General features: G+C 45.7%; 1 protein-coding gene across 3 annotated transcripts in view; it reads right to left on the bottom strand.

Moving 5' to 3' along the window:
• zbtb10 (zinc finger and BTB domain containing 10) overlaps positions 1-24,934 on the bottom strand; it is a 25,053-nt gene continuing 119 nt past the window's right edge. The window contains exons 2-7 of one of the 3 annotated variants that reach the window (XM_086136157.1): positions 23,444-23,499; positions 22,212-23,311; positions 10,877-11,882; positions 8,146-8,202; positions 5,745-5,920; positions 1-4,391 (exon numbers count right to left, since the gene is read on the bottom strand). In XM_086136157.1, the coding sequence (XP_085992283.1) occupies positions 4,083-4,391; positions 5,745-5,920; positions 8,146-8,202; positions 10,877-11,882; positions 22,212-22,838 (2,175 nt within the window). In that variant the 5' untranslated portion in view covers positions 22,839-23,311; positions 23,444-23,499 and the 3' untranslated portion in view covers positions 1-4,082. Of the gene's footprint in view, positions 4,392-5,744; positions 5,921-8,145; positions 8,203-10,876; positions 11,883-22,211; positions 24,929-24,934 lie in introns of those variants that run through there. The other 2 variants (XM_086136156.1, XM_086136159.1) reach the window with 2 other exon arrangements.

A 24,934-nucleotide genomic window follows, 5' to 3' on the forward strand; every position in this document is an offset into this window, starting at 1 on the left:
TTGGAGCAATATCAAAGTTTTATTCTTCAAATGTAGTACAGAGAGGAACAGTAGTACAATTCATTTATTTATTTTAAAACGGAGACAAGAGCAACAAACCAGGAGAATGTTAAGTTCCATCTTTGAAAAGTTCTGGTAAAAACGTAAAAAGAGTAACCTGAATTTTACTTTTTTGTGTTCGGAGGGCACCGAGTTTTGCATCGCTGTCAGAGAGCAAATAAGTTGAAAAATACAACTTTTTTTTTGTCTTTTTAAAAAAAAAATTAATCTTAAAAGCATTTAAAAAAATACAGCTAAAAATGAGGATGGATGGGTCTGGTGCACGCGTGTATGTGTGGGGAAACAAAATCTGTAGTGTGGTGCAATTTCATTTGATTTGTTTTACTTGTTGTCCATACAAGAAATACAGCATTAAAATAATTAACAAAAATCAGTAGAATGGCATGAATCATTAAAAAAAAAAAAAGACAGGAATGGACAGACAGACAAGTAGCACACAGCAAAGCGGAGGGGACTTAAATAATAGATTTTTCCTATATATATATATATATCTTCATATTTCATAGACTCTCCACGTATACATATGTGTGTATATGTATATATTGGCTATATCATAGGCCCCACCCACAGTGATTTTTGAAAGTGACACGAGAAGGAAGATGGTGTCCCGTACAAACTGCATATGAACACACATACTGTATGTGTGTGATGATATATATATATATATATATATATATACACACACACACACACACACACGCTAATCGAAAAAACGTGTGCTGAAGTCATGGGAGGGAACAATCAGAAAGGGGGTGAGCACTCACACCCGGCTTCTCCCGTACATTAAAAAGAAGAATTAACAATAACAATAATAATTTTGGTTGGACAAAATACAAATTAACAGTCTTGATTGAATTTTTTTTTTGGAGTCAATATATATATATATATATATATATATATATTAAATAAACCACACAAAAAAAATGTAGAGAAAGTTCCTTTCAGACACACTTTTTGGGCTGAACAAATGAAGAAACTAAAACGTTCATAAAAAAAAAAAAGTTAAGTGCATGTCTATGATGGCGCCATAGAGCTTCACTTGCTTTCGTCTGGTGAACATTTTTTTTTTAACTACCTGGCAGACCAAATTAAATGGAAACTAAACAATAAACCCTCACAAAACAACAAACAAAAAAAAAAAAAACGCTTCGGACGTGCTGTCACTGTCAAGTGATTCCAAATATGTATAAACGGCGTTTATAATTCGGTACCAAATATAAACAAAAAGACATCCGCTTTAGGTCCTCGTAACACATATTTCACATGGAAAAGTACTGCCAGTAGTTCGACGGAAAGACCCCTCCTTCCCCCCAAAACGCGCAGGTGTTAAAAAAAAAAAAAAACAATAAAATGACAAAACGATTACCTGATAGTCTACAGAAGCCCGTTTTAACACCGGCATTTTTCCGCCTCTTTTCACCATGACCCGGCAATTGTTTTCCGTAACGGAAACCGAAATGTCTCATAGGGCAGCAAAATGTCCGATAAAGGGATGGCATGACGCCGCGTCAACTTTCGCTCGGCGCCGAAGGTAGATAGATCAGTGTCTCTTCTGTGACGGCTCCGATGCCAATTTTGCAGTGCAGGACTTGGTGTTGTCAGAGTTTTAAAAAAAACGTTTTTAGGATGTTAAAAGCATAAGAATTAAAGCCGCACCGTTGGTCCAATATTCAGCAATGTCGCGACAGCGGTGTGACGTTTCATACTTCGACTCCTGCCAAGCAGGGCAAAGGCAGATGCAGGAAGTCTGCGTGACGGAGGCGTGTGTTGTCGGTGGCGACGTCATAATTAAAGCCGCATCGTAGGTCCAGTGGTCCAAACGTGCTGAGCTATTAGGGTGTGACGTTTAACACCCACTCTGGTTTAGCAAGACTCTCCATGAAAAAGGCCAGAGTTGTCGGAAGCGACAGTATGGATGATGGGAAATCATAAGAATTAAAGCCACACTCTTGATCCAATATTACACAATACCGGGATAGTGATAAGTTTAACACCCAACTTCTCTTTCCCCAGTTGTATTTTTTTTTCGAGACCATGTGAAAAAGCGCTAGTGGTGTTGGAAATGAAGGTATTGACGCTGAGAAATCACAAGAATTAAAGTCACACTGTAGGTTGAGTTTTCACCGACAAAGCCATGGAAGCGTAAAGGTATTCCGCGATGCCGGGACAGGGGTGTGAAAGTCAACATCCACACAATTCTCCCGCCCCGTTTTTTTTTTTTTGGCGAGGTTGCTAGTGTTGATAGAGGTAACGTTTTTTTTTTTTTTTTTTTTTTAAAAGACAAGAATCAAAGCCATGCTGTAGGTCCAGTATTCCGCAATGTCGGCACAGGGGTGTTTAGTTTAATACTCCATAATTCTCTGACCCTATTTTTGCAAGATCCCCTGCGTGAGAGAGGCAAAATCATAAGAATTAAAGCCAGACTATCGGTAGTCTCGCGCAAAGCTGAGTGTGATGTTTAACACCGACACTCTCTTCTCCTGCCGCCTTTTTTTGCAAACTCTATGCGTGAAAGAGGCTAGTGTTGTTGGAGGTAAAGGTTTTGATTCTGACAGAAATGCTAAGATTTAAAGCTATGCTGTAGGTCCAGTATTTCGAAATGAAGCCATCGGTGCGCAAAGGTATACTGTGGGCCACGGTCCCGTATGAAGTTTAACTCCCGATATTCACTTCTCCCGCCATTTCATCTCTGCGCGAAAGAGGCTAGTGTTGTTGGAAGCAAAGGTTTGGATGATGTGACTACGACAAGAAATCATAAAAATTAAAGCCATGATGCAGATTCTGAGATGAAGTTTAACACCAGATACACGTCTGTCAGATTTTCGGTGACGGCTATGATTTTGCGCACTCTCTGCGTCACCTGACGCTTCTTACGACAACAAAGATAAGAATTAAAGCTTGGCTTTAGCGTGAAAAGCAAAAGCGGGCAAATGTCGGGTGTTATTTTTGTCTGTTTTGGTGGGATCTCTGCGTGAAAGGCGATAGTGTTGTAGAGAGGAGGTGAAGCGTCAGTTGAACAATCAAAGCTTTTTTTTTTCTTTTCGTGACGACAGACATCATAAGAATTAAAGCCTCGCTTGTTTTTAGGTCCAGTATTCTGCGACAAAGCATTACAGCACCAAATGTCGTCATTTGGCAAAAAAAATAAAAAAAAAATTAAAATAGGAACAAAAGACCGAACATTTCAAGCTTTAAGTGAAGGTCAAATGCTTTTTTTTTTTAAAGTGTTAGCGTGACGCGGTGATTGGTATAAAGCTAGCTAGAACAGCCCCCTCCCTCCCGCACTTCTTATACTTTTAAATATTTTTTCTTAAAACTCTAAAACAAACGAACAAAAACAACAAACAAGAAAGGTGTCTTTTCTTTGAAGCATATTCAGTAGTTTTTCCTGCTCCATCTTGGTGTGCGGTCTGTTTGGCACGATGTCATCACAGCCCTCGTTTTTAGTAACTTTTTTTTTTTTTTTTTTAATATATCATAAATATGGCTGCAGAGCATTAAAGTCACCAAACAGATTTTTTGGTTCCAAGATTTGCGCAGGGAAACAAAAGGAAAGAAAAACGGAATAATATAGAATATTTTAGCGCAACTAAACGCCATCTACACAGCAAGTAAAAAAGGAAAACAAAAACAAAAATTTACGACAAAAATTAGATCATCTGTGATAAGACCATAAAATCTTTTAAATTAAATATTTTTTTATACCTCCAATGATTGGTCTAGCTAGCCCTCCCCACCTATTTAAAAGGAAACATAGCCCCCCGCCCAAACAACAACCTGATTATTTCATATAATCTTTCTCTGGTGAGGATTAATAATAATAATAATAATAATTAAATCTGTACATGGCGGGCTTCCCACGCTACCAACGCTTTTTTTTTTCCTTCTTTTTGTCAAACTCGCATATTTAAGCAACCTCAAGGTTTCGATAGCACTTTTGGAGTTGATTGTTTACCAGCTTACATATATTAAAAACAGAAAAAAACCCAAACAAAAAAAAAGACGAAAAGAAAAATGTGAGGCTAGAACTCCTTGTCCTGCGGAGGGGTGGTGGCAACGGCGGGGCCGGCGACGGCGGGGGCCTGGCGGCCCCAGGCAGCTTGGTCGTGGTCGGCGGAATCGTTGTCGGCCTCCAGCAGGTCGTCGGCGTCGTCGCCCTCAAAGTCGTCGTCCCGGGGGAACTCCATGCCCTCCTGGCCGGCCTGGTGCGAGTCGGCACAGTCCACGCACACGCCGTAGCGCCGCGAGCCGTGCCGGATGCCCACGCTGGCCGCGAGCATGAAGATCTTCTTGCACACCATGCACTTGTACTTCTTGTCCTTCTTGTGCACCTGCCGAGACGGGGACGCACGGGACGGGAGAGGCGGGGACGGACACCGTCAGTCCAGTTTTCGCCCGACAATAGGAAGCCAACTTCCTCCGCAGCCTTCATTTGGAATGGACTAGTTTGCGAGGTGCAACGATTCATTGATTTTGAGAATTGATTCATCATTTTGGGACATTTGGAACAATTGTCCAACGCCTTGGAATTTCAGCCTTTGAAATAAATGTGTCAAAATTAAATTGATTAATCATACAGCTAATCGATACTCAAATTAATCGTCAACTACTTGATTAATCGTCTACATTAACTTAAAAAACTTAATCTTTGGAATTTCAGCCTTTCAATGAGATGCTTCCAAATAAATAAATTAACCAGCAATTAATCGATGATCAGATTCATCGACAAATACACGACAATCAATTAAGAGACTGGTGTTGAAATTGTCCAAATTTCAACCTTTCAACAGTAATAAATATTCTCCGATTGCTGTAACCTTCTATCAAAGCAGACGGATTGTCTTTGTTGAATCAAAGATCTGCTTTTTTGATCAACATTTTTGACAATTTTGCTGACATGCTTACAGATCGGGTTCAGGACCAAAACGGTCACCAAGTCATTGTTATCAATTGTATTTGTGCATTTATAGCACTGTGAATTTGAAAGAATGTCTGCTTTTTGGAAAAAAAAAATGCCCCCCCCCCCAAAATATCAAGTTGCTTCATCAATTTAAAAAAACAACAAAGAAAAAAATGATTCATGGTTGATTAAAATCAACATTAGTTGCACCCATACTATCATCCATACAATGATGAGAAATAATCCTAACAGGCTCGCAACAGTCGATAGACTAATGAACTATTATGTAACTATTTTGAAAAACAATTAATCGACTTACAAACTTAAAATTGTTCTAATGCTAATAATTTTAGCATCAATGGTATTCTTCAATTTCTGAAGTCCCCATGAGAGGAAGCGGTTTATACATGTATAAAAAAATAAAAAAATAAAAATAACATGAACAAACATCCGCTTTTACTTTGGAAACAATAAGTGTCCTTTTTACGGATTTTCTGATCACGCACATCTTTTGTGCGAAATGTAACATCCTGCAGCTGCTTTCCAGATTTACGATTCGGAATGTTAAATCAAGTCAAAAATTGTCTTGACAAGATTTTCTCTGCCCCCCCATGAGTCTAAACGTGGCGTTTTGATTCATTTTAATATTGTGGAACATGAACCAGGGAGCCAGTTATCTTAACTGCATCTATTTTGTATTTTTTTAAGTTTAAGCCGGCAAATGCTATACTAGCCAGCAGGTAATTTTGATGGCAGCTATTTGCGGCGCGTTTCATGTACTGACCAAGGAATGTCTCTTGACGTGTTCACGGCGGGTGAAAAGCTTGCCGCAGATGTCACAGCTGAAGGAGCGCACACCCGAGTGGATGACCAGGTGCCTCTTGAGGGTGCGCCGGTGCTTGGCGATGTAGTTGCAGTGCGGACACTTTAGCTTGTTGATGGCCAGCAGCGATGACTCACCTAGTAGGTAAAAATAAAGAAATAAAATACTTTGAATTTAAAAAATATATATCGATAAAGTCAGCGGGAAACAGGAAAAAAAATCTTGGTTGACCCGCAATCAAAACGTTTTAAAGGCAATGAAATAAATAAAATGTATATTATTATTATAATGAATGCGGTTAGCAACGTGGAGGCTAGCAGCTAGTTAGCTTCAGTGCAGCATTTTTATCTACTTGGCTCCTCCTTTAGCTGCTAAACGCGATTTACGTTGCTACATACGCACCATGTAGTTGCTAGTGGGATTTTAGGGTGCCTGCAAGCAGTTTCAAAGTCGACACAAGTTGCCCTTGTTAGAGCATCTCACGTCGCTGCTAATTGGATCACTACAGCAATTTGGTCAGGTATTTTGAAGACACTGAATGTCCACCGAGGCTCAGGGTGCCCTCACAATACATTTCTTGAGCACTTTCAGCAGAGTGGCCAGTGGCTACTGAACTTCTGCCTTTTTCGGCGCTGCGGTTGTTGCTAGCTAGTTTGAGGCTTCCTGCTATGAGGAAAGCGGCTATCAAGCAATATTTCTCTGAATCGTAACCATTATCTATTACCTGCCTGGGACAAGGTAGAAGAGGCATATGAGAAGGACGCCAGCTGCTTTGTGCTTCAACGGCGCTTTTCTCCCCCCCCCCCCCCCCTGCGCCCGCCACCCTCGGACGCTAACGAGCTCGCGCGGACAGATGGTTTTGAGCGTAAATTAGTAGCCTATTGATTTTGAAAGCGCTTCAAAAATGGAGCACGTTGGGGGGAAGTGAAGAGTCACGGCCTTTTGTTTGAACTCACAACAGTGCCGTCGTCAAGGCAGGTTGCTAAGGGGGGTGGTGGGGGGGAGTGAAGGTTTGGGGTGGCGGGGGTGTTGATGAATCCCAGGTTACCTGCGTGCGCGCGCGTATGTGCGCATGTGTGTCTGCGCACGCACACTTCTTGTATACGTGCGTGTTCCTTGAAGAGTCTGCATTGGCCACGGCGCTCGTTTCAAGTGACAAAAGGTTTTGGTGCACCTTTCCCTTAATTTGGCACCCATTTTGCATATAACCACGCTGTTGTCATGGCAATGACACGCTTCGAGCCCAACCTCCACTCAGTTGAGGTGTCGTATAATAGGGGGGGAAGAGTCCAAATTCGAGAAGGAATTCAGTAGAAAGTTGTACGAAAACTGCAGAAAAAAATTATTACATTTTGCCATTAAAAAAAAAAAAAAACTTTCCTCAGGAGTCGACAAGCTATGTACATCTGACTTGAGTGTTTGCTCCACTTTGTGTGTCATAGAATCACACCGCTGTTAGCGATGACACGCTTCCATCCTAATTGGAGTGCAACACATTCGCGGACAGAGTAGAAAATTGTACGAAAACTTGCAGCAGATGCTAGCTAGCTTAAAATCATTGACTATTGTCACCCACACAAAGGGGGAAAAAAAACAAAAAACAGCAGGTTACGTCATGTTTCCAAGGGAGCAGTCAAACTCTCTCTTACTTCACACAAATGTTTTCTTCGAGAACATGCTACAAAGTCTTGTGATTCATACAACCGCAATGTTGACACAGCGACGGCATGCTTTCCGGCCTCTATTCACCAGCGGAATTGAAATGAAACGCATCAATGAGTGCGACTTAATTGGGGAGTTGTAATTTCAGTGCCAAGCATCTGTGGATTTGGTCGAGGAAAAAAAAACCAAACAAACTAAAACTCACGTTTAAACAAAAAAAAATAAAAGCCTAAAAATATGACACCGTCATTTCTACGCTGAAACTGACAACGGAAAAGCACTGAGCGTATCAGCTTTACTATTCAGCACTTTTTTTTTCTCGCCCCATCTAAAATCTTTACATCCACACTGTTACTTTTCAATTAAAATGATGAACATTCAAGTGTGACGTCATTGTGAAGTCCAAAGATTAATATGCATTTTGGATTTTAGCAGGAAATCTTTATATTTTTTTTAAATTCACAACTCACCACCCCAAAAACTAAATTTTGTGACATTTTTACATCTGTTACAAATTGCTTTTTTTTTTTTTTTTGCGTAAAGTTAATATTTTGAGAGCATTTTGTATTTTGATTTGTGCTTCAGACTGCGAGGTGGCCTCCATTAAAATGGTCGAGCGCCCGGATTTCGGGGCCACCTGTGTGGAAAAAAAAAAAAAGGGCCTGGCATGCGAGGGCGTGTGCTCATCATTGCCGCTTACCATTCTCCCAGGACTCCCCTGGCTGGATGATGCTGTACTGGATCTGATTGGCCAGCTCTGGGAAAAGGGGGGCGGGGTTTGGGGATTTGAGGAGAGAAGCGAGAGGGAGACATAAAAACAAGACCAAAAAACAAGAAGGGGGAGGTGAGAGGTTTGTCAGAGGGGAGGTGGGAGCCACGTTTTTGTGTACACAACTAAGCAGTCCACACACACACGGGGAACAATTCAGGCTTCGCTTACATAAAAACGCACACGCACACACGCGGGGCCCTATTGTATGTAAAGTAGCGTTGGCTGGGAAGTGGGGAGGGCTTGGGGCACACCTGAAAGTGTGCGTTCCTCCATGTTGAGTCCCTTGGTCCCATTGAGAACATGGCTGCCACGCTACCTTGGTCAAGACTTGGAAAAGGGCCAATGGTTTAGCCAGGTGGCCACGCCCACCAACGGTAGTTTTGTTTTTTGGGTGATTTAAAAAAAAAAAAACCCACGAGGCTAAGTTACGTCATCTGAAACGTTGTCAACCATCGTGACCTTAAATCTGCCAATCTAGAATTGGAAAAGAACTGAACAACAGTGGTTGTATAAGTGTGCACACCCTCAAAACTAAAGGGTGCTCGGAACAAATCCCACTCAACGGGAGTCGCCGTTTGAAGTCACTCTGCTTATTCCCAAACAAAGGTCAGCTGATCGAGCAGCTCACGCTTTTACAATGGCGTTATCTCAGTAGTTTGGCTTTCCTTTGAAGAAATGGCTTCATTTTCTTCTTTTTTTTTTTTTACATAACATGAAAAGTGAATTTGAACAGGGCTCAAAGTTCATGCGCTTGGATTTGTGTACTTGATTCTGAGAGTGCAGGCGAGGTTGATTAGCATCGTCGAATTCCCACCAAATCAATTGCGCCCTCGCTCTTTGCTTTTGCGGCGACGGCGCGGAAGCCATGTGACGGGCGCAACAAAACGCCCCACTGTGTTGCGCCTTAATTGGCCATGGCCGCTGGACGGCGAGGAGAAGACGATCCGTTTTGCTGATGAGGATCATCAAAAGCGTGCACATTTGCTTCCCGCATGGCGGCCAACATGTATATGGGCACCCTTGAGCGCAGGCCATTAGTGCGCCCCCCTACCCCCCCTTCCCCACAAGGCATCACTTGTGGAGCGCATTAGAGGAGCTGCAGGCGCTAAGAGCATTGCAGCACATTTAGAGGGGGAGGCCTGAGGGAGCGGATCCCCCTCCTCCCCTCCCTTGCCCCCCCCCCCCCCCCCCCCCACGCGTTCTTCATTATCCTGCATTAGGGAGGGAAGCAAATGTTGGGAGGAAAAAAAAAAAAAAAAAAAAAAAAAGAACGCCCCGTGCTTCCGTCACGGTGGAGGAGCGCCGCTTTAATGGCCGGAGGAGAGATTAGGCCCTACGAGAAAGGGCGGCGGGGGGGGGATTAAAAGGTTATTCCAGGATGAAATCAACATGTATGGAAGGACACAAAGAGGATTTTCAAATGGGAGTCATGCCGATTTATTTTATTTTTTATTGTGGAAGGAAGGGCAAGAGTGTGCGGCGAAGGCTTGTGTGGCGTCAGCGCCCACAAAGCAGCCGTTAACGTGGGTTAACGCGGCCCCGCCCCCACCCCCACAGCCCCGGCTCGGGAGCGATTAGCGGGGGATCATCAGGAGGAAAACGGCGGGCCAGGTTGAGCCTGCTTGATGAGCGCGCACGCGCAGCCCAGCTCGGGTATGGGGGGGGGGGGGGGGGGGTCGTGCGACGGCCACACGCCAGCCTTTAAAACTTCTGGAATTTGAACGTAAATTTTAGCTGTGTGCGTTCAATGCACGACATGTTTGCACTGCGGTTGAGAGAGGGAAATCATTTCGTCTGTGTTGTGTATGTTACACAGAGAGCATATTTGGCAATAAAAGCTGACTTGACTTGACATGAAGGCGCACTTCCAAATGCAAACGTACATTAACAGGCACAAGGCTGCAGTGACATATACGCACGTTCACACGTGCAAAACCTGAGCTACACAGACACACAAAAAAAAAACCACGTACAGAGACTTGCACGCGTTTACAAGCACACAAACATACACACACATTTACAAGCACGCTCATGACAATTGACGACTTCGTTTATGACCATTCGCACCTCCACAGCCAGCAAATTTTAAATTGTGCGCCGATAAATTTGACTTTTCAACCTACGGATGACCCGTTTGGAAATCCAGACAAACCATTTTCAAAAATGTAACGCCTTGTCAAAACCCGGACTGGAAAGTGAATTATGGTGTCACGGTGAGCTCATTTGAGGTTTCTTTTGACTTAACTTTTGCGATTTTTGTTTCCGTTTAAAAAAGGGGGTTTTGGATCCAAAAGCGCTTGCGATATCTCCACGGTTTTAAAAGTGAAGACAGTTTCGGTGCAGCCTTTGGCGCTTTCGCTCTCCCAAACTGGGGGAACACGGCTGCAGTTGTTGCAACAGGACGGTGAAACTTTCCAGGAGCTGCGATTCCCATTTGCGCCCCCTTGTGTCTCAAAGCATGATTACATTTCTTTGTCGTCAACTAAAGATTCGGAACGAGGGTGAAAACGATCTGCTGTGACGGCTAACGTAGAGATGGCGCGTAACACCGCGTCGGGGAAAAAAAAAATTTCAAAGGGGGCCGGTGGGGAAACGAATACGCACACGGTGATGAATCAAAGGCGGCGGCCATTTTTAAGAGTGGCGATGTGCGCCTTACCGGCGTTTTCCGAGAGCGCCGAGAAGTCCTCTCGGGGGTAGGAGGCGGACGGCTGGACGAACATGCCCTCGTCGAAGCCCTCCTCGGGCTCCGGCGGGAAGTTGTAGACGAACCTCCGCGTGGCGGCCTGCTTTTTCCGCCGCCCGCTGCCGGCAGCGGCGTCGGGGGCCTCGCGCTTGATGGCCGCCGCCGCGCCGGGCTCGTTCCAGACGAAAACCTGCGAGCGGGCCTCGTTGTTGTCGGCCGAGTCGGAGGAGTTGTCGTTGTGGTGGCTCCAGCTCCCCGAGGGGGCGCCGGGGGGACCGGCCCCGAGCGGCGTCACCTCCACGTCGCTGGACTCCTCCTTCACCCTCCCGCCGCCGTCTTCCTCGCCGTCCTCCGCCGCCGCCGACCGCTTCCCTTGGCCGTTGCCGCTCGCTTGGATGGAGAGCTTGGAGAGGATACTGGTGGCCCAGAAGTTGCCCGGCTTGCGGTCGGCGTGGCCCCGCGGGCCTTCCTTGGTCACCGTCTGCCGCTTGTTGTAGTCCACCACCACCGAGTCGGGCGCCTCCTGCTTGATGCTGATGTTGAGCGCGTCCTTGATGAAAGCCCGGCACGACTGCACCACCTCGGTCATCTGCAGGTAGCTGGCCACCGACATGACCTCGATGGCGTTCTGGCTGGTGAGCAGCAGGTTGCCCGAGTAGAGGAAGTCCAGGATGACCGAGAAACCCTGCACGGCGGCCACGTCCAAGTGCGTGACGGTGGCCCGGTCCTGCGCCTCGCTCTGCGTCAGGCAGTAGAGGGTCTTGAAGTAGCGGCTGCCCGCCACCAGGATGTTCTTGTGGGCGCGGAACACCTGGCCCGACACCACGATGTTGACGTCGCACAGGATGCCGCTCTTGCGCTGCTTGTCCAGCTCCTGCAGCAGCTGGTAGCAGTACGAGTTCTCGTTGGGTTTGTTGCGGTAGTCGTCCTCGGAGGAGTTGGTGGACGGGCTGGCGTTGTCCAGGGGCCTTGCCGATTCCTTGGTCGAGAGAGACAAAACGAGACGGGTTACTCAAGGACCGGGCGTGGCCAAAATGAACGGCGTCATGTGACCTGAACCAAAAACGGGGAAGCCCGATGATGAAAGTCACCGGCTCTCTTTCACTGTTATTCGCCAAAATATTTGAAGTTGTCATATTCGGTGGGCTTAACCCTGGAGAACCCAAGAACCCTTTTCTTCTTTGGAAAATGATGAATTATACATTAAATGACTGCTATATGTTCACCGAACACCAAAATACAGTCAAACCTCGGTTCTCGAACGTCTGGGTTCTCGACCAATTCGGTTTTCAACCCAAAATTTCGGTTCTCGAACAAACTGAACGCATTTGAATGCGCAATTTGACTCCTCCCGCCTTCCTTATACGAGGAAGTGACGCTTCCTCGTGTTGCTTTCCGTTGTGAGCAGACGTGTTCAGTAAACGTTTTTATTTTAAAAAGAGCGTGGTTTCGGTTTTCGAACAGCCTTCTGGAACGGATTATGGACGAAAACCGAAGGTGTGACTGTATATGTTTTTTCAAATATTCAATGCCTTAATCCTAATTTAGGATAAGGGCCAAATTTGACCCTTTGGGTTCTTTCTCCAGGGTTAAAAACTCAAACTTTTTTTTTTTCTTCTGGAGTGGAAGTGGACAAAATTTGCAAGAATTGCATCATGCTTTTTGGGCTCCCTACAAACTTTGGGAAGAAAATTGCCTACGACAGATTATGAGTGAATACGATGCGTCTATTCCAGAGTGCCCCTTTGTACAGGGTGTCCATAAAGTCTCTTTAGCATTTCAAAAATTTATAAAAAATGCAATTGATTAGATATTTTATTCAGATTTGTTCTATTGTATTCAGTGTTTATTAAAGTTTTTTTTTTAAATCACACTGCATTTGTGTGTTTCAGGGATCCTGTTTGTTTCTAATTGGTCCATTTTTCTTCAACGGGACATCCATTTCTGCAAATGTTTCCCTTGACCTTTGAACTGAATATGTGTCACCACAACTGAATGACCTTCAACCAAGCATCATTTTTCAGCAAGATGCTGCACCACCACATTGGGGGCTGCATGTTCGTGGGTTCCTCAATCAAACATTTCCAGACCGGTGGATTGGAAGGGATGGGCCAATTCCGTGGCCGCCACGTTCACCAGATATCACTCCCCTGGACTTCTTTCTATGGGGCTGTGTTAAAGATATCGTGTATCGAACAAAGATAAGGGACATTACTGACCTAGAGCAAAGGATGACTGATGCCAATGCCACAATTGATGAGGCTATGCTACGGCGAACATTAGTTGCACAGAGTGCAACTAATGTAGAAGTGTGTATGTAGAAGTGTATTAACTCCCAAAGACGTTTTTAAAATTTTGTCCACTTCCACTCCAGAAGAAAAAAAAAAAAAGTTTGAGTTTCTAATGTAGAAGTGTATTAACTCCCAAAGACGTTTTTAAACGTCTTTTCAGACTTGGTCTAGAATTGGCTGGTACTGAATGAGTTAAAAGAGGTTAAAAAACAAAACAAAACTTTAATAAACACTGAATACAATAGAACAAATCTGAATTTCTAATCAATTACATTTTTAATCCATTTTTGAAATGGTAAAGAGACTTTATGGACACCCTGTATTTCATTTCCCGCACGATGACAATGGCGAGTTGTCATCGGATTCGGCGATTTGTTTACAACCTCGGGTTGCACCTTATTCGTGCCGTTATTTTTGCAGGTGCAAATGTGGTCAGAATAAATTAATAAGCCACATTCCCGAAAATGACAACTCCCAAATTGTGCGTGAAATGAACAAAAGGCCAATTTGGGGTACCGTCTTTCGTTTGGCTGTCATTTAAAAGGACGTGCAAACGGAGTACCGGGTGGGACTCGGTTGTAGAAGGGGAGCAACGGCTCGGGAAGTTTGCCGAAGGACATTTTGAGCACAGGGTGTACAAAATAAAAGGATAGTTGTGTGCTTATACAAAATAGGACATTTCCCTGGCAGAGCCTCATCTTTACTAAACACTGTGGCGTCGGCAAACGCCCCCAGGGTTCCTGACACGCCTGCTGGCGGCTGAGGGGGGGAGACCACAAACTGGTCCGACAGGCTTCCAAAAGGGGAGCGGGGATACAAATGAGGTACAATGGAGGGATGGGCTGGGAGACACGGTCAGGTTGTTGCTTCCAAGCCAAGCCCCGAGATCAAGAGCAAACTCTTCCCGAGACGTTCCGGTTTGCACGTCCAACAGTTGAATCAAACGCCGATGCGGCGCTTCGCCCCAAAATGACATTTTCGCCAGACTGTACACACTTGTGAGAAAATTGTGCGACGTTGCCCCGCTAATTAAAAAAAGCAGCCATTTCTGATAATAAGAATAATAATCATAATCATAATCTTGGGCCAAACCAATTTGTTGCTGGGAGGGGGAACAAATTTGACAGATTGGGACGTCTGCGAGCAAAACAGCAGCAAGAGATCCCAACCAGCCACCCCCCCCCCCCCAAAAAAAAGTGGAGTCTGAGACACGGCAGCTCTGGAACAAAACAATCACATAGATTCTTTCCTTCTTAACCGCAGAAGTTGAGTCTTCAGCCAAAACACGGAGAGCAATGGCAGCCATTTCGTTACCTCTGCGCCCCGCGTCCTAGACGCATAATTTTCCCGCCAGACGCACAGTTCCAAATAATGTGCGTTTTTGGGACGCAAGGAAATTTCTCCGTCTAAAACCCCTCAAAAAACTACGGTAAATCTTTTTTTCCCAGCAACGATCGCAGTTTGACAATCGCCGCCATTGTTGTTTTGATCTCGCGTGACAGGATTTCCGTTCTCGCGAGACGAGATTGGCGAAAATCGGGCTTCACCTCTTGGAAAGCAGACGATTGCCAAGTTGTGTAACGTGAAAACGAGTGTCGCCAACAAGTGTTGCGAAAGTTTATCGCGGAGATATGAACTCCAAGACTCAACCATGGGATGAAGTAAGAACCTATTTCTCAGCAATTCTTGTTTGCCTGAATTATTTACATTTTTGCAGCGTTTGTTTAGAAGAAATAAACCTATTATCAATGTACAGTCATACCTCGGTTTTCGACCATAATCCGTTCCAGAAGGCTGTTCGAAAACCGATTTGTTTGAAAACTGAAACAAAGATCTTTAAAAAAAAAAAAAAAAAAAAAAATCTTTAATGAACACGTCTGCTCACTATTGAACGCTAAACGAGGAAGCGTCACTTCCTCGTCTACCCGAGGAAGCATCACTTCCTTGTGTAATGAAGGCGAGAGGAGTCAAGTGACGCATTCAGGTGCGCTCAGTTTGTTTGAAAACTGAAATTCGATCGTCATCAGAGGCATAAAAAACTCGAAATATTTGGTCGAAAACCGATTTGGACAGAGACAGAGACGTTCGAAAACCGAGGTTTGACTGTATATTGTTGTTGTTTGTGTTATTATCATATGCAATTGAATAAGTTGACCATTTCAGAATTCGAAATTTGGGACTATCTTAATGCAAAATGGGATTCATACTTTTCTGATCAGCGAGTCCCTGGGACTCGCTGGGGTTAAACTGTAAAATTATCACTGTAGTGGCACAGCTGGTTTCTTTCTGGGGTTTTTTTTGGTTCACGCCGAGACGTTGACGCTGTTTTGAGTCAATCGTTTCTTGCAACGTCTCGTGTTTTGAAGGAAGTTGGGATCGCAACGCCTCAGACGAGTGCGATTGAAGTCATTGAAGCTCCCGTCACTTCCACGACAGAAATTTGGTTCCGACAAAAACGAATGTTGTCAAACCCCAAATTTCGGCCTGGTTCTGAATAGACAACATGCGGGATGTCGAGAAATCACAACCAGGCAACCGCAGATGTGACTTCTTCAGTTAGCCAAGTGACGTACGAATAGTTTTGGTTGAAAAATATACCTTTGAGGTCAGCGAAATAGTTGAGGGATTTTATATTTACTGGGGGAAAAAAACAAAACGCTTCAGATTCTTTTTGTTGACAATTTGCAAAAATAACTCCCCCCCCCGCCCCCCCCCCCCCATGTTATCATGTGGAGAATCTTTAAGTACAAATGTATTGATTTCATTCTGGAATAAGACGACCAAAATGAAGTGTGGCAATCTTCACTTCATTTCCGATATTTGTATTAAAAAAAAAAGTCATTTATGCGATAGTGTTGTTTTAGAAAAGTGTAGAGAAAAAAAAGGTAAGTGCTGTGTGAGATCCCCCCCCCCAGGCTGCACTGGAGATGTGGCCTCCCCATCTAATGGTGGCCTCTTTGTACAGTGAAACAAAGAGAAGACCTGGAGGAGGGCTGTCCAAGGATGCACGATTGGCGAAGGGAGCTGGCGGACAAGTCGACCGGCCCCGTAACAGCACAACCCCCCCCCCCCCCCCCCCCCCCCAACTCACTCCCCCACCTGCCCTCCAGACAAGCCAAAGAGCCAGCCTGGTACCGAGCAACTCAAACGGGGTCGCGTGCCCGTTCAGTACATACGCACAAATGGCAAGCATTGCCAACGCCTCCATTGCGAGTTTTTATTTTATTTTGGGGGGGGGGGGGGGGTGCAAACAAATTGCACAGCAGATGTCCTAATCCAGAAGAATTCACATTGCTCTGGCATTTCTGCCACCACCCTCGTAAACACACACAGAAAGTGAGCTGCCCACTGCACCCCCCCCCCCCCCCCCCACCATGGGTGCACGCGCACAGCTGGGGTTTCAGCCGATGAAATCCATTTCTCAGAGGTCCCCACACCCAGCCCCCACTCTCTGCACAGCAGCCCGGGCATGCAGGATGGCATAAAAAGGGGAGGAGAGGAGCAGATGGGGGCGGGGGGAGGGGGGTTATCATCCAGCTGGAGGGTGAGAGAGAGAAAGAGAATACGGGCGATGGGATGTGAGGGATCGCGAGAGAGCCAATGGGAGCACGCACGCTTTCAGCAAGCCGAACGACACGCTCGCGACATCGGCTGAAAAGGAGCCTTATAATGGAGGAAAAGTTACAAAGGCGACATGAGAGACGGTTGATGGTTGGCCAGACCTCGAGAGAAAATGTGGAGCAAGCGGAGGAGGGCACTTGGAAGGGACAAGCGCGCGCCCAAGTTGACGGGTCACCCCATTTATTTATATATTTTTTTTCTCGGCGGCCTTCACAATGCCCCGCGTTCTCCCCGAGGCTCATTGCCCACTCACTGTGGGCCTTTTGTGAAATCACTTCTTCAGACCGCGCGGGACGGAGCCAGGGGGTGCGCCGAGGCAACTCGGGCCAGGGCGGATGCATCAGAGTCCAATTCAACGTGCCAACGCAATACAAAATTTGCCGTCCATTTTTTTGGGGGGCGGGGGGGGGGGGGTCATCCCATCCTGAACATGGCGAAAACATTCAGCAAACAAACAAGTCAGCGCAAGATCACGTGAGACCTTGGGCAAATCCTTACAAACGTGAACTTCACAAACAAGCTAGGCGAGACCCTCTGCCACGTCTACCCGTCCCAAAAATGGACGGGAGGAATATTTACACCGGCGGTGGTAAACTGTTGGATTCCAGTCGACAAATCTACCGTCTATGAGTGTGGTTTTTCTTTTTGAACATTTATTTTGGTACATTTTTTTCATTAATCAGTGATGTTTTTGGTGTTAATGTTCCTCCCAAGGTCCCAGATCAGATCACGGTGGACCAAAAGGCGTTCTAGAGAAACTTCAGGATGAGTCCCCTGCAGTTTTTTTCTGCCATTTGCGCAGCGAAACAACCGCACAAGAAGCGACGACGTGAAAGAATTGGACATTACTCCAGAATTTCACCCGGCGATGAAAATACTGTAATGCCCTCACATATGGGCAAGGAGAGCCACAGTCCTGATGCAAGAAATAAATACAAAATGAAACCACACAAGGAGTTGCTGGAGGCCACAACTCATGTCCTGACACTCACACAAAAATGTGATAGCTCCTAACGTTACTCATTAGGCCACGCCCATTCAGGGAACACATTGAACACACAGTTACTACAGTACGTAAAGTAATTTGAAATGTCTTTACGTTCTCTTTCATGTGTCGTTGGTGGAGTACAAATTTTCTCCATAAAAAAATATTTGGGTGCTTTGGGGGCTTGAAGGGGCTAAGAGCATTTCAAAATTGGATTTGACAGAGCAGCAAATTAGGTTACAAGCGTGGTTCGGACCAAATTAAACTCTCAAGTCAAGGACTTTGACTGTGTAGCACACGAACTGAAAGTTGGGTGGCAGGTCGCAACAACCCAAGATGGAGGGGCCGAGCGAGGCATCACGATAGGCCGCAGCACAAATAAAACTCAACCCTAAGCAAAGCGTGGAGCCCCGCCCACTCCAGTGGCGGCCGATCCGCGGCAAACATGACGCGCCCTGAAATGTAATCCAGCAGCGTCGCCACGCAGAAATTGAAGCCCCCCTCAAGAACCCCACCCTAAACTTCATCTAGTCTCATGGCCGGACCCCCCCCCCCCCCCGGCCCCACTTCCACCCCCCCAAAAAAGACGTCTAGTCTCATCAACCAGCCCGCCCCCAGATAGCAGAACAATACAGCTGTGTGCATTTGGCCCAAGGTGTGGGAGGTGTGTCTCCCGGCCGCTCAACAATGGCGCGCCAGAGAAGAAGAAGTAGACGAGGGGAAGAGGGCAGAGAGTCGCTAATTCAACAAGAATTTTCCCTCTGGCGGCAGTCCGCCCCGTTTTAACGACCTGTGGCCCCCAATAAACATCCCGTCCACCTCTGTATCTTGTCTCAGACTGCAAACAGCACCCCCCCCCCGCCCCAAAAAGGGGTGTGGCCTTGTCTTTGTCAAAGGAACAATAAACGGGTGAAATGACCCCGCAATTTCGGGCTCTTGGGGATCACTTCAGTTGGCCGATCTTTGACTCAACCGGAGGGGCGGGGCTTCAACAAGCCACACGTAGCCCACCGCAAGGGTGGGCTACATTGTTCCCCTCCGAGGGCCAGACTAAACTTTGGTTTTGGTGGGCAACATGAGGTTTCCCGACTCAGTGGCAATATCCATACCCCACTCCCGCTTTTTAAAAAAAGTTCTCCAACCTGTCCTGTCTGGTTTTGAAGGGTAGTTGGCACACCACACACGGAGAAAAACAAAAGTGAAACTAAATTCTGAGAGATTTTTTTTGTTTTTGTCTCCTGTGCTCTGAAACTGCAGTTCAATTTCTGTGGTCACCAAAGCAAACAAATACAACTAAGCGACATCACCGGCAACGTCTAAACGGACGACGTTAGCCAAAATGGCAGTTTTCTACTGAAAATGTCAACCAAAAAAATGTGCGCTCAATTTGGTAGAAAGATTCTCAGGTTTTGCTCACCTATTTCAGCCTCATTCCCATTTTTAGTGCGTTTTAAGTTTTGGTTTGACAGCTTGGCAAATGGATCAACGCCGACAAATGTGGTTTTCCGCTCGCTGCATTTTTCCCCCTGCAACTAAAAAGGCTCTTCAGTAACATTTAACCAAACTGGGCGGATAAAAGTTTCAATCAGGCGTGTGTTTTGTTTTTTTACAAATACAGTGCAACTTTTTGGTGCAGAATACCCCTAAAAATGTCTCTCTCGTCACATTTTTACCTTACGAGACTTATTTTGGTCTGCTCTGGCTAAAATCCAGACACAAGATGGCGCAGAGACAATTCCAGACAGCCTACTCTCTCCGAAAGAAACCCGCATTTAGCCCAGCTGCCCCGCATGCTGGCGGCTAATCGAGTTAGCTTCCCTCCCAACGCTTTGCCGACTTCCAACGCACTTCTTGCAAAAAACCTTTGCCGTGTATTCGCTTCAGCAGCGTATGGGATAGGAGGACATAGCGTACGTGCGGGGGTTCTCGTTGCCGGGGAGGATCCGCGGCACTGAGCCCCCCCCGCCTTCTAATCCACTGGCAGCGCTCTCGTTCCCAATTAGACGTGTGTACACGTTAGTGGATCACTTTAAGTCATTCTGATTAGTGATTGCGTGTGGCGCGGGAAGGAACTAAATGCGGTCGTCCAATCCTCTTGCGAGTCAAACGGGCCTCCGAGTCGGCCGTGACAGCTCGCTCTGCGCAAAAACGCTCTTTGACACCCGGCTGGGATCGCCCGTGACGTCGACCAAACACTCCCTAGTTTTATGGCATTTGAGAACACTGTGTAAATGTTGGCGCCATAAAAAAATTAAAAAAAATAAAAAAAGTGTGCGCACACACGTACAGTCTTTACAGTCACGTAGCCCTCAAATATTCAGTGGTGATTTCAACAAGGCTGAAAAACAAGATACGCCCCAAAGGGACGAAAGTCAACAACAACAAAAACTGTTATGAAAGATGGGGGGGGGGGGCATGGAATTTAAAAGTATTGGTTGTATTGTGCGTGGTCTATTAAGATTAGGTCCCATTATCCATTTCGGAAAAGGTTTTCAGAGAGACTCTCGCACATGATCTCTCCAAAACGAGAAAAAGTCGATGTTATACGACTGCTTCGGAAGCGGACCACAGGCTGGAGTGCTGTAAGACGGTGATGTCAGAAAAAAATAAAAAATAAAAAAAGGACTTGCTTTCGAAAATATATCATGCCATCTGGAGATATGCCATATCCAACACAACATTTTGACAATTCCAGGCTAGTAATAATTTTGCTTTTTAACTACAGAAAATTATATCCGTTTTCAACCAATTACTGATTGGGGGGCGGGGGGTGACTACAAAACAAAAATCTATTATGGTCTAGTAGTACCTTAATTATTAATCCAACTTCCAAAATATTTAAATAACACTTTTGGCAATCCAAAACCTTGACAACCACAATTCCCATATCAGTTTCCCACAAACTGTGCAATTTTGTCCAAAATGCAACTATAAGTCAACATGTCTTTGTCCCCAATGACAAAAAAGAAATACAATTAAATTAAAATGAAAAAAAAGATTTGCATTTTGCTACCTTACTGTACCCTAAAAGAACCAAACTAGGAACTGAAAATATGTATTATACCGGCAACCATGAGACTCGCCGTTTGACACCTCTGTATTAGGGACTTCTATTTCACCCTGCTCTCACCCTCCCACTCCTATATTTTATTTTTTTTTGCTTGGGTCCAGTATAGATTTTGGATGGGTGTGGGGGGCGGGGGCGGGGGATCATTCTGGCACAACGCCTCTAATTTATCTCCCCAAGGGGAGGAGGGGGAAGGTTGTGTAAAAGCACCAGAGGTCACCAGGGAGCGCGAGCCTTGAGAGGCCGCACAGGAGGGCCCAAAGGGGGGGTAGTTGGCGTGCGGCTCCCCATGTCACTGTGACCTCTGGCGAGATAGTAATCAAGACAGATGCTGATGCAACCAAAAAAACGGAGACGAAAGGGAAGGGTTTATGTACAGTACCAAATGAATAAAACTGCTGAAATTTCAGACAGGGGTGTACAGGTTTGTGCTCAAGGGTAGTTTTTGATTTTTTTTTTTGGAAGAGATGGATGAGCCAGGTTTTCTAAATCTGGGAAATTCATCAGGAAGATGTTAAATAGTCTAATAAGATTTTTTAATTACTGTATCATTTCCAATTGCTAACGTTTTAAGAAAATAAAAATATTAAATATGTAAAAATGTTTATTTGGATTTGTAAGTAATTCTCTATTTTACAGGTTAATTTGTAATCAAACTGCTTATTTTACAAAACAATATTTCGAAATAATATATGAACTTGCCGAGTATTTAATAAAATGCACGTAACCAATTAACGAAGCGAATTTGATGAATGACAAACAAATTCAACAATCATTCAACAAGATACATGAACAAAGTCACTTTCTGGCAGCAATTTTAAGAAAACGCCGCAACAAATATTCAAAGCCGGTTCTCTTGGTCAGATCAAGTCTTGATCAAAGGGCTCAACCTGTGCCTTCTTGGGACCGCGGGCTACATGTAGCCCAACCCTGGCCTTGAACAACTACTTTTGTTTTTACTCCGACAAAGGCGAGAAAGAAGCACAGAAGTGTCACCAAAACGTACAGTTGAACTCGACAGCCAACTGTACGTTAAATAGTCAGCGACTCCAGCGAGGGGTTCACCCCAGACTCGAACGTCCAATCCTGGCTTACACAGTCGGCAAGCAGCAAGCTAGGAGCTAGCTCCGAGGCTAATTATCCGCAAAGCGAACAGCGTTACGGGGTGGGGTGGGGGGCTTCGAAAAGCTCGTTTACACTCAAAATGTTCGCGAATATGAGCAAAGTATCACCCGCGAGTTGTGATAATATCGCATTTAAAGTGATTTTGGGGTGTTTCGAAAGCGTCCTGGGTTAATGTTTTGACAGCGGCGCAGGGGTGCGGGTTGCTACCGAAGCGGGTACCTGTTTGCTGGGGTCATTCCTGCCGTGCTCGGAGGACAGGTGATGTCGGAGGAGCAGGGCCCGCTTGTAGCTGCGGCTGCCCTTGGTGAGCTCGTCGCTGCTGCGGGTGGCGGCTTCACGGCACCACGAGCACGACATGAGCCCCGTCTGCTGGCAGAAGCGCAGCCACGGGAACTCGTGGAGCCACGACGCGTGGAACAGCGAGTGCTTCTGGAGTAGCGTCTGCGGTCTCATCTCCACGCCGCATTTCCTGGGTCCCGCCTCGGCGCTCCCCGACTCCGCCAAGTCTCCGCTGCCCGCTTCCTTGTAGCCGTTCGCCGCCGAGTCGGCGGCGTCAACGCCGCGGCTCCCGGCCGCCCCCTCTGTGTCCTCTTCCTCCTCGGCGTCGAGCTCCGTGCTGTCGCTCACCGAGCCGGCGCCCTCCCGTCGCTTCCGCGTTGGTCCCGTCGCCCCCAGGTCCCCGTCGTCGTCCTGGTCCGGCCGGTTGCCGTTAAAATGTCGATCGTGGCAGGCCGGGGCCTCCCAGCTGTTACCGTTCCCCCCGCCGCCGCCGCCTACGGAGCCCGTTAGCCCGGCTAGTCCACCGCCTCGGAACGCCAGCGACCTGCGGTTCCTCTCGCCGGACATTTTCTTGCGCTTATGACAAATGTCTCACCAGGATCCCCCCCGCCACGGCAAAACGTTCCTTTTCCCTTCCGTCTCCTCGCTGTCTCCCAGCCGCCGTCGTTGCTCGTCGTTGTTCGGTCGCGGGGCCCCCGGCCGGTGCGAGTGTGTCGGTTATGCGGAAATAAGTGTCCCTTTCAAGCGCATAATGCCATTTTCAGGGTTCTGGCTGAGTCCGCGCAGGCCCCGCAGAGGTCGAATGGCAACGACTTTCCTCCCCACAATGCACCTCGACTGGTGGTGGTGGAGGAGGAGGGGGAGGAGGAGGAACGGGAGGGGGCCGCCTGGAAGAGGGCGAGATGGGGGTGCTGTGGAGCGCCAATGGGGGCTTTTGTGTGTGCAAGGCTGCACCCATTTTCCGCATGCTTCTCATATCTCTCCGTCTCTCGCGCTCGCGTTTGTTTTCTATTTCGTTATCTCTTTAACGCTCGCAGGCTCTGCCGCAAGCACAGAAATGCACTTTTTGAACATTGGATGGGAATCACAAGATCACGTGACTTCACGCTTTTCCGACCTATGGAAACTGTTGATTATACCGATATCACATACATCCAATAAAAATACAATACCTCTTTATGGGTACAGCGCTTTCACAACAGCTGCCGCTCCAACAAAGCGCTTTTTCCTGGACACCAAACATAACAATAATACAACGGAACACAACCAAAAACATCGCAACAACTATTCCTACGTACGCCTTGTTGTTGGAAGGGGTTGTAAATGAAAGAGGAGAGAATCGAATTGCGCTATTGCATTAAATATCACACAATTTACGTGAAAGGTGTGTTTTATTTTGGTGAATTTTTATTTATCGTGAATAAAAAATACATAATGCAATAGTACTAAAAAAAATCAGGTTTGTGGTTTCATTAAAATGTACATATTTATATTTGACTGTTTATTCTGAATATTTTTATACATATGTATAAAATATACAGACTGATGAATACAACATTTATATTTCATAAAATCTCATTATAATCAACAATATACCTAATGGTGGGATGTATATTTCGTATTCACCTTTACAATATTTTATGTTATGAATGCATGATAAAATTATAATAGAATTTTTTTTAAATATTTAAGCAACGCTACTTATTGTATCGTTGTAAAAACTGGCCACATACCAATATGCTGTAGTTACATCAGGCATCCATCCCACAATGTTGTTGTCCTGTGCAGCGACAGGACAGAATGTGCACTTCAGCTTCTTTGCAGTGTGTGTGTGTGTGTGTGTGTGCGCACTCGTGATAGTTTGCATAGTCCGGTGTAAAGTTTCACGGGTGTCCAATTAAGGGCTTTGCAGACAGCGTGTGAACAGCGGCGGGGCATAACCCGGGCTGAGACAACATGAAGGTGCCTGTTTGGGGATGTGTCACGCAAGTGTAATGGCAGACTGTCAGGCCTGGAAGCACGCTTTGCATTGCTCCTGTATCGTTGGCTCGCTCTTCGAACTTAAAATATGTAGCGCCTGCTTCAATGATTTTAGATGGGCAGCATGTGATGCTAACCATACAGCAGGAAAATGAACATATGGCCGAGTCAGATAGCAGCTGTGTGTAATTAGCATGTCGGCAAAAGAGTAATGCTAAATATGAGCCTAAAAATTGCACAGAGAAGCTTGCCAAAAAATATTATTTCTACTCTTCTGGTTTAAAAAACAGTTTCCCATAACAAAGTGCCCGCAAAGCCTGAGCGTTTTTACTTTATTTTAGCTGTATTATCCAGTGTTTAGCTTCACTTTATACTCATATGACAGTTACGAATGTCACTTGTTCCGTTCTGGAGGTTTCGCTGTATATTACATACAAATTGCACATAAAGTCTCATAACGGTTAAATATATCTCAAATTTTCTCTGGTTTCTGGAATGATGAAGTGAGTGGAACATTTCACCTACACAGCGATATTATTTTATTTACCAAATAAAAAGAAAATCCATGAAATGCTCAAAATAAGAATTCCTGCTTGTGTTTGACAGAAACACGTCAGCCGAAATGGGTTGTTTAGTGCGCGTGCGCAATGTTGACAGCGTCGCTTTGACACCCACGTGCTCAC

Source organism: Hippocampus guttulatus, chromosome 18 (assembly GCF_054856545.1).
Source record: "Hippocampus guttulatus isolate MCC_2025c chromosome 18, RoL_Hgut_1.0, whole genome shotgun sequence".
Lineage (NCBI taxonomy): Eukaryota > Metazoa > Chordata > Actinopteri > Syngnathiformes > Syngnathidae > Hippocampus > Hippocampus guttulatus.